A 22,874-nucleotide genomic window follows, 5' to 3' on the forward strand; every position below is an offset into this window, starting at 1 on the left:
GTGTGTGTGTGTGTGTGTGTGTGTGTGTGTGTGTGTGTGTGTGTGTGTTGAGTGATTAGCCAGTTTAAGAAGAAGAAGAATTTTGATAATAATTGCTAACATTTATATAGCTCTTATATGTGCTAGACACTACTAAGCACTTTACAAATATAATCTTATCTAATCCTCATAACAACCCTGGGAATTTTGTGGCTATCTTATCCATCCTTCCAAAGTCCAAAAGAAATCTTACCTTTTCCACAAAGTCTTCCTTGTGGATTCCAATTTATGTTGTCTTAATGTCTCTGATATGATTTACATCTAATAAGCTTCATGTTTGCTATTTATTATCTCATTCAATAATTTATTCAAATCAATATTTATCAAAGTGATAAATCAAGGTTTAGCAAATGGCCACTATGTACCAGGCCTTCTATTCCTGTGAGTATGTTTCATCTTTCCAGTTAGCTGGTAAACAAAGTCAATAGAAGAGAATTCTATTGCCAATGGCCAAGATCCTGCCCCACGATGTGTGAGATTGAGCAAATCACTTAACCTCTCACTCTCAGTGACCTCAGATAACTAAGTTGTAGAGGAAGTACCAGTCTGCATTCAGTGGGAAAGATTTCCTCATGAGGAGTTTCCTTCAAGGATAAAATCACAACTCTGACCTAAAAATAAGCTATAAAACCTCACAAAAGAATAGCTTCTAAGCTAGAATACCACATGCTGGTTTTGTGACCCTCGGGAAGTCACTTCAATTCTTAGGGCCCCCAAACAATCCTTGAAGACTATACATTTCCAATTAGACAAAAATTGCTGGGAAAACTAGAAAACAGTACGACAGAAACCAGGCACAGACCAATCCCTCATGCCCCATACCAAGGTAAAGTGAAAAAAGCTACATGATTTAGAAATAAAGGGGAATACCATAAACAAATTAGGGGAGCATGGAATAATTTGCCTGTCAGATCTATGGATAAAAGAAGAATTTATATGCAAACAAGACATAGAGAACACTACAAGATGTAAAGTAGATAACTCTGACTACATTAAATTACAAGGGTTTTACAAAAACAAAACCAAATACGACCAAGATTAGAAGGAAAACAACAAACAGGGAAAAAATGTTCATAGCAAGTGTCTCTGACAAAGACCTCATTTCTCAAATATATAGAGAATGGAGTAAAATTATGACTACAAAGCACTCCCCATTGACAAATGGTCAGTTATATAAAAAGAGACTCCAAATAACAAATGAGAGAAATGCAACTTAAAATAACTCTGAGAAACCATTCACACCTATCAGGCTGGCTCATATGAAAACAAGGAAAATGATAAATTTTGGAGAAGATGTAATAAAACTAGGACACTGGTATGCTACTTAAGGAACTATGAGCTGATACAACAGTTTTGGAGAACTATTTGGAACCATGCTCAAAGGGCCATAAAACTGTGCATAACCACAACTAGGACTATAACCCAAAGAAATCAAAAATAAGAGAAAAAGACCTACTTGTACAAGAAAATTTATATTGGCTCTTTTTGTGGTAGCAAAGAACTGGAAATGGAAGTGATGTCCATCATTTGGGGAATGGCTTAACAAGTTGTGGTATATGATTGTAATGGAATAATATTGTGCCATAAGAAATGATGCGCAAGACAATCACAAAAAAAAAAAAAACCTGGAAAGACTTACCTAAAGTGATGCAAAGCGAAGTGAGTAACAAGAGTTAACAGCAAAAATGTATGACAATCAACTGTGAATGGCTTGACTGTTATCAGCAATACAAAAATCCAGGGAAATCCCAAAGGACTCAGGACAAAAAAAGGATTTTCCATCATAGAAGGAACTGATGGATTCTGAATGCATAATGAAGCATACTAGTCTTCATTTTATTTCTTGCATTAATTTTTTTCTCTAGTCTAAGAGATATTTGTCTTCTTTCACAATATGATGAACATGGAAATGTGTATTATATGAAATCACATTTTCAACATATATCATATTACCTACAATCTTGAGGAAAGGGGAAGAGTGGGAAAGAGGGAGAGGACATGTATTGCAAAAATGACAGATGATTATTAAAAACTGCATCAACATGTAAAAAATGTAAAATTTTAAAAAGACTATAAATTGCAAAGCAGGTATTGATAGATATTTCCTCACTAGAAGGCCCATAATCCAATGAAATCATAGGCTTGCTCCATCCAGTGAAAAAGTAACTGCTAAGCAGGCTACAATATTCCTTCAACTAGTCATTAACATTTGCTTCACAGAAGGAGAAATTCTATTTAGGAAACAATATCACTGCCAGAAAGTTGTTTGGAAGTAGATACAGAACAAAGAGAAATGGAAAAAATTCAAGGACATAATCTTTCCATAGTAGCTATTTCACCTTCCAGTCCATTCCCACAAGAGGGACACATCTATCAAACATCTGAATATTGATGTTGAAGAATCAGGTATCCATCCTCTGTTCTGGACAGGGGTAGGTATATTGATATGTTTATTTGCTACCTCCTCTTTTCCTAGACTCCATGTGTGTCCTATTCCAACTTCTGTTTTCCCTTATTATTAACATGTTAGCATTTCTAAGATTACAAGGTATATTACATTAGATAGAGTTATATTATTCTCTATGATGCCACTTATTCATTTTATGACTTCTGGGAAAAATTAATGGAGTATCCAGGTATAATCAACAACATATAAACAGACTGTCTTTTTATCTGCTCTTCAGATGGACCATTTAATCTTCAAATGTGAAATGGATCATTTACTTATGTCTCAGAGAGTGTCATTTTTTAATTTTACTCCTTAAATTCTATGGGTACTTTATAGTACCCCCTTTTTGGAGACTTTAGTTCTAGGCAATGGAATAGGAAAGAATTTGTAAAGCATTGACTTTGTGCCAAGTATTGGCCAAAGGATTTAGAACACAAATAGAAAAACAAGACAGTCCACTTTCAAAGAGCCCACATTCAAATTGAGAGGACAAACCATAAAGGAAGGTTCAGCAGCAAAGAGAAGCCCTGGTAATATCCCCAAACAGGTTTCCCCTGAACCCTAAACTCTCTACCCAGTCACTAAACCTTTTTTCTATCAAATTCAACACCTCCAAAACAGATTTTACAATTTTAAATACGATCCTCAATCTAACTTTACTTCCCAGATCCCCCCATTTCTATGATTGGAAGCATCTTAGGCTTATCCCTTTATATCCATCTTTGATTCTCTTATTCTCATAGACATTTAGATTAGGAGATGGACCTATCATGATTCATCTGCTAAAGCAGATAAGCCAAGTGGAAATAAGCACTGTAAATAACTAAATTTGGAACGTCTAAAGAGTGCTAAAGCAGTTTCCCCACAGTGTTTGACACAGTAAACACTATATAAATGTTAGCTATTTTTATTTTTGGCAGAGAGGTGGTGCAGTGGATAGAATGTCAGACCCGAAGTTATAAAGATTCTTCTCGAGTTCAAATCTGGTCTCAGACTCTTACTAGATGTATGACCTTGGGCAAGTCAGTTAAACGTGTTTGTCTCAGTTCCTAATCTTTAAAATGAGTTGGAGAAGGAAATGGCAAACTACTGCAATAGCTTTGCCAAGAAAACCCTAAAAGGGGTCATAAAGAGTCAGACATGACTGAAAACGACTCAACAGATACAGCAATAGCAAAGAGTGCTATGGGAATACATCCAAAGGAAAGATCACTTCTGGCTGAGGGTAATCAGAGAAAACTTCCTGTAAAGAGTGGCATTTCTGCTGGGCTTTGAAAGATGGTTAAGATTGGAACAGGCAGGGATTGATGTGGCAAAAGCGGAGAGAATAGCATTACAAGAAAAGACACAATGGAGGAAAGAGAACCAAGTATGTTCAGTAAGTAAAACTGAATGCACTTTTCACATCAAAAAAGTGCATTTGGTTTTAGTCAAAGAAAATGGACACGATTCCTGGCTCTGACACTACTACTATATGACAGACTCCTTCATCTCTCTGGGTCCCGGTTTTCTCATTAACACAATGAGGGCATTGGTTTAGAAAACTGCCAGGGTCCCTTCGTGACAGCTAAATGGTCATAATGGATAGAGTGCTGATAGATTTGCAAGGATTAAATCCTAAGATCAAACTCTCTCAAAAACCTACTACCTGTGAGATCCTGGGCAAATTAATTAACCTCTCCTCATCTATAGAATGGGAATAACAATAGGACCTACTCCACAAGGTTTTTGTAAGGATCAAATAAGATAACATGGAGAGGACTTTGGAAAGCTTAAAGTGCTATTTTATTGTTGTTTAAGTCTTTTCAGTTGTCTTCAACTTTTCATGAACCCATTTGCAGTTTTCTTGGCAAAGATACTGAAGTGGGTTGACATGTCCTTCTGCAGCTCATTTTACAGATGAGTAAACTGAGGCAAACATGGTTAAATGGCTTGTCCTAAATGCTATATAACTATTTATTATTGATATTTTTATCATCATCATTATTGATCCTTCTGACTCCAACTCTGTGATCCTGAATAATGGGAGAAGGTTGGAAAGATTATCACCATTTGAGAGTTAGAGGTTCTCAAAAGCCATCTAATGCAACAAAAAGGTAATCCTTACAATGACATACCTAACGACCTTCTGTTTGAAGACCTCCAAGGAAGAGGTGGAGGGGGGAACCCACTAGCTCTCAAGGCAGACCATTCCTGCGTGTTTTTTATTAGAATGTTTTTCCTAATATCGTTCCTAGTTTTACCCTTACACAAACACAATAAGGCTGATCTTTCCTCCACATGAAGGTCATTCAAATCCTTGAAAACAGCTATCATAGCACCACCCCACCCCACCCCCAAAGAGTTTAGCCTTCTGTGGGCTAAACATGCCCAAATCTTCTAAACAAATCTTCAGATGACATGGTCTCCAGGCCATTTATCATTTCATTTGTTATCCTGTGGTTACTGTCCAACTTTTCAATATAAATTATGGTATCCATACCTGAATAGATACTGCAAATAAGGTCTGACTAGGGTACAAAATAGAAGACAATTACACCTTTCTTAATGCAGCCCATGATTAACTTTAGTTTTTTTCAGCTGTCACACCATATTGTTGTTTCATACTAAGCTTTTCGTTCACTAAAATCCTCAGATCTTTTTCATAGAACAATTGCTATCTAAACATTCCTCCCCATTGTATATTAAGTTGGGGTTTTTTAATACCAAAGTATAAAACTTTATATTTGTCCTTTTTGAATTCCATTTCATTAGATCTCTTTTGGTACTAATTCTTCTGTCTACTTGGTTATCTGGCCCTGCCATCTTTATTTCACCTGTAAGTTGAATGAGCATGCCATCTATGCCTTTAACTCAATCCTTAATTAAAAAAAAAAACAGTACTGGCATAATGACAATGAAAAATTGATGACTATTCTGTTTGTCTACTCAATCTGTTCTTTAGTTTTGGACTGTATCATTGAGGGAAAGCCCTAGGGTTCATTCAGTGAATCATAGGGATACATGGCTTTGGGGGTAGGAAAGTGAAATTGAAAGGTATATGGTAGAAAGATTAATTTGGTAGCGAAATATGAGATGGATTGGAGGCATAAAGAGGTTCAGTCTGAAAATGATAAACAAGAAGGTATTACAATAAATCCAGGCTAAAAGTAATTATGGTCCAAACTAAAGACAGTAAAAACTGAAATGATAATTATTATCATCATAATAAACCTAGGAAGTAAGGTTTGAGGCCTTCCTTGAAGGTAAAATTTATAGGATTTGGCCTACAACTGTATGGGGAAGTGAAGGGGCATGGTCAAGGGAGAAGTCAAACACAATTCTAAGGATTCCAAGCTTGGGTGCCTGAGAAGATAATGATTAAGAAAAATAAAGATGCAAGAAAAAACTCTGGAAGTTCCAGTTTTGGGATGAAGATATGAAAAGTTCAATTATAAACAGAGTAACTTATGGCACACCAGTAGGGCCCCTAGATAAATGTCATCTTACAATCTTACAGTTTATATAGATTTGGACCATGGGCAAAACTAGAAAAAAATAGTTTGGGGTCCCTCACATAAATAGACAATTGATGCCATATAAATGAATATCTCTCTCCCTCTTAAAGAGGCTAATTCATATACTTATTAAAAATTTATCACATACGAGGAAGGCCCTATAGTAGCGCTGGGAATACAAAAACAAGAAAGAAATAATTCCAGCTGTTTATATATTTTCTATTACTTTGTAACTTTTTCCAGAAAATTTGCCTAATTTTGTCCACCCTAATCTCCAGTGACTTAACATAGTACTGAAAATATAGTAAGAACTCATAAGTACTTGCTGTGTCACTGATCTTTATCTTTGTGGTATTTGGGCATGGGGGAAAGGGTTGATGAAGAGACAAAAGCAGGACTCGACAACTTCAGCTTAAATTTCTTTCAGGTTAATTATTGTTCTTTTCCAATGATGTCTTGCCCCAGTGCCTCATAGTGACTTGGGGGTGGCCCTGAATTGGCTATGCCAATGGTACACAAGCTCTGGCAGGTCCTACCAAAAGAGAAAAGCCTAGCAATAGCTTGGATTTCTATGTCCTAAGAACTAACCTAACTCAATTCACAGAAAAGCTTGTCAACAAGTTGGCCCCAGGGTGACATGTTTCAGTCACAATTAACTCTCAAAGACTGTTTGGCATAATTGACCACCACAAAATCAAGTGCCCTTGAAGCTTCAAATAAAAAGCCTTAGTGTAGGCTCTCAGAAGTTAAGAATACCACTGCAAGTCAGTTCAACTTGGTCTCCCACATAGCCACAGAAAAACACAAGAACTCCCCAGTGAGTTCAAATTTTTAAAGGACATGCTCAGAAGATGAAAAAATGAAAAAGGGTCTCTTACTCTTTTTTTAATCTTTACTTTCTGTTTTAAAATCATTACCATATATTTGTTCTAAGGTAGAAGGGTGGTAAGGGCTAGACAATGAGGATTAAGTGACTTGCCCAGGGTCACACAGCTAGGATGTATCTGAGTTCACATTTGAACCCAGGACGTCTGGTGTCTAGGCTAGGCTCTCAATCCACTGAGACACTTAGCTGCCCCTGGGGCCTCTTATTCTTAAAAATATCATTAAGGTAAGTCAATACTAACAAAAGTGTCCAGAGCAAATACTGAGGATTGCTTTAGGCATGTTCAGAGCAAGAAGAAAAAGGAAAGAGTCCTTGGGATAGATGGTTTAACATTAACAGAGGGCAGAGGGAAAGCTATGTAGATTTTAAGCTCCCAAAGGTAGGGATTATCTCTTGCCTCTTTTTTATAACCCAGAACTCTAAAGCAGTGCCTGGAATACACCAGGCCCTTAATAAATGTTTATTGACCGATTTGTTATTAGTTACTTTTTCTTTCTTGTCCACTATTGAAGATGATCTTTAATCTGCAAAGAATAATGCAAACCCAATTCACAGGAAATTCTATACATGCGCCAGTTTGGTTTGCAAAACATTTTACAAATATGATCTCATTTGATCCTCATGATGACCCTGGGAGGAGATGCTATTATTATCCCCATTTTATCGATCAGGAAGGAAACTGAGGCAGGAAAGTAGTTAGGTGATTTGCCCAGGATCACATAGTTAGTACCTGTCTAAAGTTGAATTTTTGCTCAAATCTTCTTCACTCCAGATAAGATGATATGAAGTCATCTAGCTGCTTTAAATAAATTCCTGTTTCCAGACTCAGACAAATTACATCCCAAAGATATTGAAAAGCACTGATGGTGTGAACTCAGAAATACACAGCTGGCAAATTTTGGAAAATTGTGTAGAATGAGAAAGGTATCATTAAATTAGATTATTAAACTAGATGGCCAAAAGTACTAAAACTAACAAGATTATATTCTTCCCTATCACAAGGTCCAAGTCCTACATAAAACTTTAATCAAATCAACAGCAGGTGGGGGAGACTTGGCTCAGTAGTACGTCACAAGAAAAAAATGGAAAGGCCTTTGTTCACCAAGTTCAATAAAAGCCAGAGTGACTCATGTGGTTGTCAAAAGAGGTAATGGAGTATAGCATGTAGAACAAGGGAGATGACTATCACAGTTTTAATCAGCATAATGAGGCAAACTAAAGGGCAGCTAGATGGTACAATGGATAAAGTGCCAGGTCTGGAATCAGGAAGATGAGTCTTCATGAGTTCAAATCTGGCCTCAGATACTAACTGGCTATGTGACCCTGGGCAAGTCATTTAACCCTGTTTGCCTCAGTTTCCTCATCTAGAAAATAAGTTGGAGAAGGAAATGGCAACCCACTCAGTATCTTTGCCAAGAAAACCCCAAATGGGATCCCAAAGAGTCAGCTACAACTAAAACTAAATAACACAGATAAACTGAAAGATATTCAGAGGTCTGTGAAGTGGCTCAAAATCATTAAATATAAGAAAAAGTTGTAGGATTAGGGAACATTACATTTAGAAAAGACTCAAGAGAAGATAGGTTTGCTATCTTTAAAAATCTAAAGAACTATATGTAGAAAAAGGATTACACTTTTTCATTGTGGTTTCAAAGAGAAGAACTAGAAAGTAGATTTTTTTATTGTATTTATCTTTTTAATATTTTTCCATGATTACATGATTCATTTTCCCTCCCTCCTTTCTTCCTTCCCCCATTCCCAAAGCCAACAAGCAATTCCACTGAGTTATACAAATGTTATCACTTGTTACCTATTTCCATATTAGTCATTTTTGCAAGAGTAATCTTTTGAAACCAAAGCCCCAAACCATGTACCCATATAAACAAGTGATAAATCATTTGTTTTTCTTCTGTGTTTCTGCTCCCACAGTTCATTCTCTTGGGGTGGATAGCATTCTTTCTCATAAATCCCTTGGGATTGTCCTGGATCATAGTATTGCTACTAGTAGCAAAGCCTATTACATTAGATCATTCCACAATGTTTCACTTTCTGTGTATGATGTTCTAGTTCTGCTCATTTCACGCTGCATCAGTTCATAGAAGTTCTTCCATTTCACATCGAAATGCTTAAAAATTCCTTAAAGCACAATAGTATTCCATCACCAGCAGATACCACAATCTGTTCAGCCATTCCCCAGTTGAGGGACATCCCCACATTTTCCAATTTTTTGTTACCACAAAGAGTGCAGCCATGAATATTATTAACCTTTTGGGGTATAAACCTAGTAATGGTATTGCTGGATCAAAGGGCATGAATTCTTTTAAAGCCCTTTTGACAACATTCCAAATTACCTTTCAGAATGGTTGGATCAGCTAACAACTCCTCCAGCAATGCTTTAGTGTCCCAATTTTGCCACATCCCCTCCAACATTTATCATTTTCCTTTACTGTTATATTGACCGATCTGCTAAGTATGAGGTGGTACCTCAGAGTTTTTTTGATTTGCATTTCTCTAATCAGGAGGGAGAGGGTCGATTTTTAAATCAATATAGGAAAGAACTTAGTATTTCCCACTTAAGTATTTGAATATGTTGGATATCTGAGGAGGAATGGGGCAAATGAGCCTCTACTGATGGAGAAGGCACTTAGGTAGCATAATGAATAACGCACCACACCAGGTTTGGTATCAGGAAGACTCATGTTCCTTCCTGAGTTCATATCTAGTCTCAGACACTAGTGCTTCATTATCTTTGCCAAGAAAACCCCAAAAGGGATCGTGATGAGTTGGTCATGACTGAAAAACAACCAAGTAACAAATGACAAAAGGAATTAACTTGTGTGATGACTACTGTAAAGGGGTTACATTCATTTTCATTATTACACTACAACAGTATAAATAAAAAGATCAATAGAAGGAAGTTGGCCTCTGAGTAATTAGTTAAAAAAACAATGAAGGCCTCAGAGAAAAGATAATGAAACATACTTCCTCTTCCTTCATGGCAAGGAGGTAGAGGACTAGTAGAATAGAATATTGTGATATCATTAGACATCATCTCAGTATTGGGTATTTTTCCTTTATTCTTAAAGCTTAAATTTGTTTGATTGATAATTCAAATTTTTGCTAAATGTTAATTTGCTAAATGTTTTTCTTTGTCACAAGGAAGGATTAAATTTAGAGAGTGGGAAATGATTATAATAGAAAGACAACAGACATTAATAAATTGTATTTTAAAAGATTTTTCCCTTATAGCCAAAAGCAGATTTCATAGTCAAACATGAACTGCTTTTAGAATTCATAGGATTATTATCTGGAAATGAAGAGATTTTGTTTTCTCAGAAGTTGTCTAGCTCACACTCCTGGAAGCAAAGGTCAAGGAAAAACACTCCTCATCTCACTCCAGTTTGAATGATTTTCAGCCCTCTTGTTCAAATTATGTTAAAGCAGCAAAATAAAGGTAGAACATGTAATAGTAAATCTACTGAACTCAGGCTAAAAGGTCTTCCCTTTGGAGCATTCCATGAAATTGCTTTATCTGAGCATTGTTTTCTATACACCTAGCACAACGTACAGCCTTAATAGTATACAGATGGAAGGTAAAAAACTTTTTGATATCTTCTCCCTTATAATTCCAAATTGTTTTCCAATTTCAGATTTAAACTCAGGAAGATGAGTCTTCTTGACTCTAGACCCAGAGTCCTCTCTACTGTACCACCTAGCTGCCCTGAAAGGGATCCATACTTAACTTTTCATTTCCTCTTCCTTTCCTTCCAGAAGAGATGCCAAGAGATTTCCAGAAGTCAAAGAATCCAAGGAGGCAGAAAAGAAACCAAGGGGCTCATGGAATCAAACTGTGAAATCCTCAAGTTAACACTACAACTAAATCCTTAATATGAACCCAGGAGAGACTCGATGGGATAGAGAGCCAGGCCTGGAGACAGGAGGTCCTGGGTCAAAACCTAGCCTCAGTTACTCCGGAGCTGTGTAACCATGGGCAAGTTATTTAACTTTAGTTGCCTAGCCCTTACCACTCTTCTGCCTTGGAACCAATACTTAGTATTGATAGAAGATATGGGTTTGATTAAAAAAAATTATAAATATACACACACACGTTTTATATATATATAGATAGATAGATATAGATATAGATAGACAGATATATAGATATATAGATATATATATAGAGAGAGAGAGATGAACCCATTAGGGAAATGGTTAACTATGATATTTGCTTACAAGAGAAATGGAAGACTAAAAACAGACTTTTAATGGAAATTACTTTACACAATCAATTACTGAAGTAACAAATTATCATGAGATTAAGTTACAAGAAGTAGGAAATACTGTTTAGAATTGTGAGGCTTTTTCACTATACTTCTGTTTTCTGCCAATTCTTGGGAAATAGATATATTCTGAGAATAAAAATGACCATTTCCTTGACCCTAATGTTTTTCTCTTCAGTTTTCAGAAACTGACATAGCAGTGCTGCTTCCCCATTGACACTGGCAGAAGATGTCGGCTACCTGCTTGTCACCATGCTTTATACATGCTCAGTAAACACTAAAGTCATCTTTTTGCTTTTTTCCCTCATAATGGGGGCTATGCCAAAAAAGGCATTTTGTGAAATTTTACTATTATTGTGAGAAACACTGCATATCCATGCTGCTTCAATTGCCAGAGGAAATAAAACATGCTGTTTTAACTTTTATGAGCTGTTGAATTTTTAGTCATTCCAAGGATTTGGTTGTTCCTGGTATCGCAAAGGAAAAAAAGGTCTCAGCAATTTAATTCATAGCATTTATGGGTAAGGTACTCTGCCAAGAACTAGTGATATGAAGATGAAAGTGAATGGATTTATGTTCCCAAAGAGCTTACTGGCTCAGAGGGGAGATAAGAGAGGGACACAAATGACTAGAATACAAGTTGAGATGTCATAGAAAGACTAGAGATGGTAGATGGAAATCTAAATGGAAAGGTATGTTAGGAAAACTAGAAAATCCAGATTAGTTTCAGCTTGATCACTAAACTAATTATAAGATCTTGAGGAAGCTGTTACCTTTCCAAATCAGTTTACACATCTATAAAGGGGTATCTAGGTGCCAGGCCTTAAGTTATGAAGACTCATCTCCATGAGTTCAAATCTTGCCTGAGAACCTTACTAGCTACGTGACTCAGGGCAAGTTGCTTAACCCTGTTTACCACGGTTTCCTCATTTGTACATGAACTGGAGAAGGAAATGGCAAACCACTCCAGAGTCTCTGCCAGAAAAATCCCATGTTGGATCATGGAAAGTCAGACATGAGTGAAAATGACTGAATAACAAACATCAGTAACAGGCAAGATGAACTCCATGATCACACCAAAGCTCAATGACTCTAAGATATTAGCATATATGATTTAATCAATGTAAGTAACCATACATAAAAATTACAGAACAAGAGAGATTGCCCAGGAAGCCAATGAGAAGATTCATCTCCAGTGAGGAGAATAAAGTTTTTTAACATTGTGATGTAATTCTCAGAAATTGGCTAGTATATGGACAATCTGGTAAAACCAATGGACTTCTTCTCAAATCATGTTTTTAAATTGTGACATAAAATTTATAAAATTATAAAGGAACACAATTATACTGAAATTCAGTTGCCAAAACATTTTAAAAGTTTATAGGTTCTTGCTTTAGTAAAACCCTCTGAATTTTTTAATAAGAAAACTAAGTCTCAGAAAAATTAAATTATTTGTTAGAAGGATAAAACACAACACAGTTTCCTCATGGAGCAATAAGGGCTGAAGTCCAACCAATTTTATTTTTTCTTTCTAATATTTTTTTGATACTGAAAAAAAAGTCATATATGGTCTCTTCAGTATCTCCAGTATCTCCAGTATCTCCCTATCAAAATGCCCCTTGCCCCAATTTTAATGGTCTTCCTACATAAATAAGTTGTTCTGAATTCCCCCATGTCCATGGGAACCTATCTTTCTAAACATCTATTTCAATGTCCTAATCTAAAAAGTCATGATCTATTCCCCCAGGGCCAAAGTGTTCACTTCTGCAATGAGGTAATTAGTGGATTAGAACAAATCTTTCATAGTTCTGCCTTAGATCCTGTCCAGAGGGATTTATTCCCAAGAGGCACCAGAAGGACCTCGTTAAAACAGGTTTCACCATAAATGTAGTCCTGCCTGTTACAAGGCATGCACCCCAGGTCACTTGTCCACTAAGATGGTCTTTGATCAGATATCTCACATGAACAACACATTTAGTTATCAGTGAGTTTTATCTGGTAAACTTTCAGTAGAGTTCCAATGAATTCAACTCCTAATGATTGGTCTTCTGTGGCACAATGACAATTGACAAAGCACTGGGCAGTGTTGTAGAGACAGTTAGGTGGCACAGTGAACAGAATGCTAGACCTAGAGTCAGAAAGATCTGAGTTCAAATTCAGTCTCAGACAATCACTAGCTGTGTAATCCTTAGCAAGTCATTTAAAATCTGATTCCATTTCCTCAACTATAACATGGGGATAATAGTACCTAACTCCCAGGGTTGTTATGAGGATCAAATGAGATAATAATGGTAAAGTGCTTATTAACACGGTGCCTGGCCCAGTACTTAATAAATGTAATAAATGCTTGTTCCCTTCATTCCTTCTTTAGTGTAAAGAGAATTAAATATGGAGTCAGAAGGGTTAGGTTCATTCCTGGTTAAAAATATTTCTTACTCTCTGTGAGATCTCACAGACAGATCATTTCCTTCACTGGCCTTTACAATGACAAGTTTGAATTAAATCTCCAATAGTTCTTTCCAAGTTTAAAATTCTAATTATGATTTTGAGGCACTGCAAGATGAGTCACTAAATGTAAAAACAATTATACAACTTCCTTGAACCTCAATTTCCTGACCTAAGAAAATTAATCAAATTAATAAGTATTTATTAAATGCCTATTACATGTTACGCTAGGTGTGAAGTACACAAAGACATAATCCAGGAGTTGGTCTAGATAATTTCTTAAGTTTCTAGCAACCCTAATATCCTATGAGTCTGTATTCAGCATCATTTTAGCATGATTTATTATTAGATTTAAAATATTTTTCAACTAACAAGTATTTTTTAAATTAATCTGTTCCTCCCACTAGCCTATTGCATTAAGCAAATTTTTTAAAAAATGGAAACAAAATAAATCCCTTAATATACCTTGGAATTGATGCAGGCAAATCTTTATACCTCCTTAAATGCTTCAACATCTAAATAAAAGCCATTCCTCAAAAACAAATTCTCAGATTGACTATGTCTGAAGTTCTTCACCTCTATAGGAAGCAAATGGTATGTTTCATCTTTCTGAACTCATGGCTTTATTTTTATCAAATTAAAATCTTGGAATGTTAGAAGTAGAAAGACTCTGGGAGAGCTTCTTCTCCAAGGTCCTTACTTCACATCTGAGGAAACCAGAGATCAAAAAGGTCATGTGATTTGCCCAAATTCCTCCAAATACAATCATGAGAGAGATTGTGTCAGAAACCAATGCCTTGTCCTCCACCCATCATGGTGAGGCATTTTATTTAAGGTATACAATACACGAAGCCAAAAATAGGAAATGGCAAACCACCTTGTTACCTTTGCCAAGAAAACCCCAAATGGGGTCACAAAGAATCAGACTTCAATGAAACAACTCAACCACAACAAAAACACTGACATTTATCAAGTGACTAATATGTGTAAGGCATTATACAACAGAAAGCTCATAGGAATTAAACCTCAGGACAGGCCAAGTGTTCATTTAAAGATGAGGAAATTGAGGCCTAAAATGGTTGAGTAATGTGCCCAGGGTTAAAAAGTAATTAGACAGTGAGTGGGAAAGGGGTGAGAGGGAGGGAGAAATGTGGATCTCAAAAAAAAATTTTTTTAATGAATGCTAAAAAAAATTGTGCATGTAATGAAATATTTTTTTTATTTTTTTTTAAAGTGGCAAGACATAGCACAGTGCCTGGCATCTAGGAGGCAGTGAGGTAATATAGATAATAAAGTACTAGGAAGACCCAAGTTCAAATCCACTCTTAGGTACTTACTAGGTGTGTGACTCTGGGCAAGTTACTTCGCCTATTTGCCTCGATTTCCTTGACTATAAAATGGGAATAATAATATCTATTTCACAAGGTTGTTGTGAGTCTCAAATGCAGTTATCTTTAAAGCCTTTATACCATTATAAGTACGCATTTAAAATGTTTTTTCCTCTCCATTCCCTAGTTAATACTTAATAAATGTTGATTAACATATGAACTAGAAAGCAACTTTTAAACCATCTATGCAATCCCTTCATAACAGATTGGAGTGTTAAAGCCCAAAATGGTCACAACTTGTTTGAGGTTAGATTAGTAATAAGTATCAGAGCCAGTATTTAAATCCAGATTCCTTAGCTCTGTCTCCAAATCAGTGTTTGTTCCACTAACCATGTATCCCGGGATGATTTTAGGTCAATTCCTTTTAAATCACCATATTTCCTAAGTATGCCAATTAACCAAAAGTTCATTGAATTGGCTCAGTGGGACTACGTACAAAAGGGCCTATTAGGCAACAGGACAAGAATTATTCTCAGAGGATGGATCTTTTCAGTCACAGACTTCAGTCGATAGTTACATTTTATTACAGTAGTTGGGTATGAGCAAATGAGATGCCAAGGGGAATAAGAATGCAGCTCTACGTTGGTGGATGGGCACTATAATTAGAATAGTTATGCAAATCATCATTGGCCCAGAGTCTGAAAAAAATCAAGTCAAACAAAAGCTTGTTTTAAAAAAAAGAAAAGGAAAAGCTATGTCGTGAGACATAGCCAGAAGCCCAGCTGTATTTCTGATCTTGTCATGTTTTCTTCTATGTCCATGAATTTGTGCAAGATACTCCCCATATTGCAGAGTATACAGTCTCCATTCCTCCTTAAATCCTTCAAGACCTAAATCAAAGCCCTCCCTCAATTAAGTCTTCCCTGAACCTCCCCCAACCTCACAACACACAGTTGAAATCCATCCATCTAACCTCATCAAGTTTCATCTCTCCTTTTTATCATATTTTACTTTCTTTCTTATCCTGTAGGTTAAATAATAAATTTCCTCAATAAAGGGTGGTTTTCATTTCTGTGCCTCAAGAAGCTAACATACCGTACCTTATATATACCAAGACCTTAAATGTTTGATTAAATGAATTTACTCCAAAGGACATCAATAAAAATGAACAAAAACACTGACCATTTAATGAGTGAATATTTTGAACCCATCTGAAAAGACTAAGATAGTAGGTGTCACCTTCTTTTACATTAATGTTATTGTGAACCACTGCATAAGTCTTTCCACAGATCACAGAAAGTTAGGGAGTCAACAAATACTCATCAAGTGCTCACTGTGTGCCAAGGACTGTGCTAAAGAAAGACAAAAGACAGTCTTTGCTGCCAAGGAGCTCAGAATCTATTAACATGACCAAGTAAAAGAAATAAAACCAATGCTGAAGCAAGCAAAGACTCATTTCTTTTAGGTTTGCCATTCTCTTTTAACTGGAGATAAGAGATTAAAACATTTAAAACATACACATAACATTATCAATTGATCCTCACAACCGTACAATGTGGTAATGGAAGTCTAAGTCACTATGATTGTTGGGAAAGCAGTTCAACAGTGTGGATTTAGAACTAGGAAGTTCCATTTTAAAATTTTCCTTAATAGTCCCATTGTTCTCTCTAGGTTCTCCCCATTGTTGTCTTCTACTGGTGTCTGCATTCTATGATATTTTTCTTATCATGTCATTGTGTTGGGAGTGATTATTTTTTGATGCTTATTTTACCTGAATTTCTAACTTTGGTTTACTGGGGTAAAGGCTTTTGCCTTTCAGGGTATCCTTAATTTTTTGCTAAAAAGTCCACAGCTAACCCAAGTCTCTACATGAGTTAATGAGGTTTGGGAAATATGTTGGCTTAAAGATGGTGACTAAACTAGACAAGGTCCTACCTCGTTCAAACTTCAACCGTTGGTAGAGCTGAAACTGATCCAATGGTACCAAGCAGAAAATCTGAAACCAAAAAGAGAAAGGTGAGATTCCCAGCATGCCTCGGATGTGTATTTGTAACTAATCTCTTAAGTTCTCTCCTTGCTGAGTTTTCTGTACCACCTTAACACAATATTAACCTCTTTAATTGCTTTCTAGTCCTCTAGAGGTCATACTTTGATAGAGGGCCCCATAGAATCACCAAACTGGAAAGGACCAAGAAACCATCCAGTCTAACCTTCTCATTCAAACTTGGATAGAGGGCACCATAGAATCACCAAACTGGAAAAGACCAAGAAACCATCTAATCCAATCTTTTCATTTCATAGATAAGAAAATATTTCATAGACATCATTTCATAGACCAAAAGAGAGAGGTTTATTACATATCCAAGTGGGAATTAGTGACTGGGCTAGGGCTTGACCCCATTTCTTTAGAATGCCTCCATCTCACATACTATGCTGTCAAGTGTACACTCCTCTGGAACAAGAAATCTGGTTCTTCCCAAACATTCTAGATATTTACAGTGATTTCCTGATTTTTAGAAGATTGTGCCTCTCACTTTTTTGATAATAAAGAGAATGATTGCATCTAGATTGAAGATATTAGAGAAACCATTCTACCAAAGAATTATGATCAATCTGTAACCAACCATGATATGTGCTACCTTTTCCCATTGACAGAGCAGTGATGGACTCCAGGTACAGAACAAGACACATATACTCAGACACAATTTACTTAACTATGCTCTTTTGTGACAAGAAACATTTTTGGTTATGTTCTCTAAATTTGGGGATGAATAAGGGAAAGAACTAGTGATGGTGATGCCATAAAAAAAAGGAAAAAGTATTCTTTAACTATTAGTTTTAAATATTCAGAAGAAAACAGGAGAAAGTTCAGAAAGACATAGACAAGTACAAAAGCTTTGAAACTACCATATTGATCTTACATATTTTTTTTAAATCTTTATCTTCTGTCTTAGAATTAACACTAAGTAACAGAGAATCAATACTAAGTATCAATTCCAAGGAAGAAGAGCAGTAGGGTTAGGCAATTGGGGTTAAGTGGCTTGCCCAGGGTCACAGAGCTAGGAAGTGTCCGAGGCCAAATTTGAACCCAAGACCTCCTGTCTACAGACCTGGCACTTTATCCACTGGGTCACCACTTATACATTTTTTTAAGGCACACTCTTCATAACAGTGAGGAAGAGTTTTACATACATTCTATTTTTCTGTCCTTTGTATATGGAAATGCTCATGTGTATTGGTATTTGTAAAGTTCAGAATAATACTACTTTTAAAAGATAAGAAAGAACTGTCCTAATCTAATTCAAATAAAATCAGCCCTCCTGACTTTTCCTTCACATAGGGAGTCTGAAGATTTGGCTACTGCAGAGTCACATGTGATATTAGTAAAAAATGAAACATCAACTGGCAGCCTTCTTGTGGTAAAATAGCCTTTTCCCTCCCAGATGAAGACATGAACCAGATTTTTGCTTATAAGTAATAAGTATTCTTATGTAACAAATATCTTTTGAGATTAATGATGTCAAATGTACAATTGCCTTTCACAGGTGCTTACTAAAATATCTTATTTGCCTAAAACACAGCCTTAAAAAATAAGATTCCACTGACGTCAAGATATAAGTGTTTCAGTGTTGCTTAAAAGATTTAGAATTCGAGAGAGAAGGATTGCATAACCAAACTCCAAGATGTGAGCAAGCCCATACAGGCTACATTCTTAGCTTAGTTAGATAGGTCTTCAAGTTTCCTTTCTTTTTACGTCTATAGATTGCTACACTTTTTTGCAGCTAATGAAAAAAGACATAGATGTAAACTAAAAGAGTTTTGGGAGAAGAAAAGAGGCAGCTAGGTGAATTTTTAGTCCATGCAATAAATACCGACACGTGATAGAATCTAGTCCTAAAGGAGGAAAAAAATAAGTTTGGCCATCTGGATAAAAAATTAAACTGTCAACTATATTGTATGAAGAACCAAAAGGCCTAAGCAATTTGGGATGGTTCCCATTCCCAACAGAATGAAATTAAACCAGGGACAGAGTTTGGGAACAAAAACTTTTTCCTTCTAAGCAACCTTATTCAGTTGAGAAATGCTATCTGGATATGTTCATATGTATATGCATACAAGTATGTATGTGTGGTTGTATTTGGATATGCATACACACTCACACACATGTGTATGCTACAGTTATTGAATTCTATAATAGAAGGTTGTTTTATACCACTCAGGTTAATGTCCTAAAATGATCAGGGAAAAAGGAAAAGAATCTAGATTTCTGAAATATTTGTAGCATCTCTCTTTGTGGTGGCAAAGAACAGGAAATTGAAGGAATATCCATCCATTGAGAAATGGCTAAATAAGTCACAGCATATGATTGTGATGGAATACTACTATGCTGTAAGAAATGATGAACAAGTTAATTTTGGAAAACATGGAAAGATCTACATGAAATTATGAAAAATGAAATGAGCAGAATCAAGAGAAGGTCATATACAGCAACAAAATATTGTCTGAAGAATGATGTGGGTAATTCTTCCTCCAGAGAAAGAACTAACAAAGAGAAACAAGTAAGACATAGTTTTATATAACATAGATCTTTTTTTGTCAAATGATGCCTTCTCTAATGAGGGGAGGGGAAAGGAGGGAGGGAGTTAACTGTATATTTTAATGTAACAAACCAACAAAAAATGTAAATAAAGGGTTTTCAAAAGATTAACTATTACCCAGACATTCTAAAGAAGACCCAAAGTGAGATTTATATTTTTCATATGCTATATCTCCTCAAACTAAAATTTTTAAGGGCAGAACTTTAAAAAACAAAAACAAACAATAATGAAATTTTTTTAATTCCCTAAGCATCTTAGCATATTGTTCCCACATGACAGGTCCCCCAAATGTTTGATAATAATATAAAAGAAGAAAGGTAGAAAACAAGAGAGTAAGGCAGAATAAGTCTTATATGAAGTACACATGCATAATGCATAGGGTATGGGACTTGGATTCATAAGAGACCTGGGTTCAAACATTTACTAGTCATATGACCTTGTGCAAGTGACTTAATAATAATCTCTTTGGGCCTCTATATGTCCTTGCCTATAAAATGAAGAAGTTGGCCTCAATGGCCTCTAAGTTATGTTCTAAATCTATGATTCTATGAGTCTGTGCCATGGTGACAAATGAAACTCCTTGGGGAGAAATTGCTTCAAATAATTAACTGGGAACTATATGCTGCAGGATATCTGTGTCTGGCATATAGTAGGTGTCTAATGAATGTTTGCTGAATTGAATTTCCCAAAGTCCACTCTGTTTCATATCTTTTACTACTTTGTCAACTTTGTTGGGAAGCTGAGTTGCCTAATGGATCCGACAAGGGCTTAAGAAGAAAAGGAAAAATAAGGACAGAGGAGAGAAGGCTCACCTTGTGAAGTCCTGGGGGCAAGGTATTTAATACTTGAATCCTTTCTACTGTATATATTTATTATTGGTTGTTTATTTCTGGTTTTGTCCAATTCTTCATAACAACTTTTGGGGTTTTCTTGGCAAAGAACTAAAGAGGTTGGCTGTTTCCTTCTCCAGGCCATTTGACAGATGAGAAAACTAAAGCAAGGTTAAGGAACCTGCCCAGGGTCACAGAGCTAGTAAGAGCCTGAGGCTAGATTTGAATTCAGATCTTCCTGATTTCAGGTCTATCACTCTTATCTTCTAGGTCATCTGGCCACTATTGTATAGAATGGGTATACTAATATCACCTGTGTCTCACTGACCTTAGAGGATAAGTGAGCTAAAGCCTGAAAAGCATTGTTAAATAATACCAGGAGAGCTTTGCCCTAAATCATTTCTATTTATTCTTTTCCAAGATAACATTTCAAATTATACAAGAAGACTCCTGGGATAATTCTCAATGTCATTTATTTTTGTCTCACAAGAAAAGTGCATGTCATGCATGGAAGACAAGAAGAATAAAGTTAGCAGTGAAGATAAGAAAGAGAGAAATACTAAGGAGAGAATGACACCGCGAAATTAAAGAGAAATTTGATATGCCTTCAAGTCACAACAGCAGAAACAATTATTACCAGAAATAGAAAGAAAATGAATAAACTCATTATAGAAGACCACATTAGTGGTGATGGAAGGCTGTAATCTCATGTAGTTACTAGCTTTTTTTTAAACCCTTACCTTCCATTTTAGAATGAATACTGTGTATTGGTTCCAAAGTGGAAGGACAGGAAGGGCTAGGCAATTAGGATTAAGTGACTTATTCAGGATCACACAATTAGGAATTGTCTGAGGCCACATTTGAACCCAGGACCTCCCATTTCTAGGGTTGGCTCTCAATCTACTGAACCCCAGCTGCCCTCTGCTGGCTATACTTCTTGTTTGAGGTCCTTATTATCATCTTCAGGTTAGATAGCTATGACCTGTGGCATTGGCAGAAGGGAGGGATTCTTTTTCTAATGGCTCTGTGATAAAGGTCTGAGAACCAACATACGTAGAGAATGAACATGAATATGGAAGACCAAGAGTCAATAAAGGTAGATAAGAATATTGTCAAACAGTTCTCAAAGGAATAAATGCAAACTATTAACAAGCACATGAAAAACTCTTCCCAAATCACTAATAATGAGGGTGATGCCAACAAAAACAACTCTATCTCACAGCTAAAAAACTGGCAAAGATGTCAATAGATGTTTTTCACAATCTATGTTGGAGAGGCAGCAAGAAAGTCACATGAGCTACAGATAGGTCAAACCATTCTATAAAGATTTGAAAATATTTTTAACAAACAAGGAAGTGGGGGGGGGAGTAGGTGGCACAGTGGATAGGGCACCAGATCTGGAACTGGGAAGACCTGGGTTCAAATCTGGTCTGGGCAAGACCATTAACCCCATTTGTCTAGTCTTTGCTTGCCTTTCTGTCTTAAGAGTTGTTGAAATTGCCAAACCCTCAACGCAGGGATGCCACTGCTACACTCATATCCTAAGGAGGTCAAAGACTGAAGGGTGTCTTCTATGACACAGTATTCATAGCAAACTTTCTGATGGTAGCTAAGAACTAGAAATAAAATGCTGTTGGTGCTTATTGACGGAAATAGCTAAACAAATCCAAGCACATAAATGCCACCATGTGCACTGCAATACTACTCCATTATGGAAGTCAAAATTCTGAGAAACACATATGAACTAATGCAAAGTAAAGCAAGGGATATAAGGAAAATATACTCAATGAACAAAAAGAATATAACAAAGCTGAATCATACGTAATAATAATGACCAAACCTGGGCATGGTGTTGAAAAAAATGTACAATCCTGGCCTCATTACAACAATGGAAAACTATGCACTACTGAGTGTGCTTGATACATTGGTTGGTTTTACTAAACAGTCTTTTTTTTTAATTTTTGTTATATTGAGGAAGGATATATTTTATAAATGAATATGATGTGGAAACAAAAAAGTATCAATAAAATGAGAAGGTTTCATGTGCAAACTATACCTTTACAGTATAGTTTATTGAGCTATATTCTAATAAAAGTGTTTCTATATACAACATATCTATACCTATGACTATATATAGATACATACTTTAGAGAATAACAAGACTAAAGAATCTCGGAGTTGGCAATCTAAAAAAGGATTTTTTCTTGCAACAACATAGCAAACACATGATTCTCCATCCACTCTCCTCCAAAAAAAGACATTGAGATTTTCTTCACTCAAGGCCAATTTTACCTATCATCTTCACCTCTATCCTCCCTTCCTATGAAACAGCATATAAAGAAGCAGCTCACTGGGTAGGGCAGGCACCTGGATATGGAAGGCTTTGGGTTCAAATGTGACTTCACTTCCTGGCTGGGTGACACTGGGCAAGTTCACTTAACCCCAGGAAGGAAGGAAGGAAGGAAGGAAGGAAGGAAGGAAGGAAGGAAGGAAGGAAGGAAGGGAGGGAGGGAGGGAGGGAG

The 22,874-nt window shown here is 36.2% G+C and overlaps 1 protein-coding gene across 1 annotated transcript in view; it reads right to left on the reverse strand.

Moving 5' to 3' along the window:
* The window catches only part of RNF144B (ring finger protein 144B), a 205,903-nt gene that overhangs the window by 18,344 nt on the left and 164,685 nt on the right, over positions 1-22,874 (reverse strand). Inside the window, exon 4 of the mRNA XM_044667471.1 lies at positions 16,860-16,920. Within this exon, the coding sequence (XP_044523406.1) occupies positions 16,860-16,920 (61 nt within the window). The remainder of the gene's footprint in view (positions 1-16,859; positions 16,921-22,874) is intronic.

The sequence above is a fragment of the Gracilinanus agilis genome, chromosome 1 (genome assembly GCF_016433145.1).
Source record: "Gracilinanus agilis isolate LMUSP501 chromosome 1, AgileGrace, whole genome shotgun sequence".
NCBI classification, from domain to species: Eukaryota; Metazoa; Chordata; class Mammalia; order Didelphimorphia; family Didelphidae; genus Gracilinanus; species Gracilinanus agilis.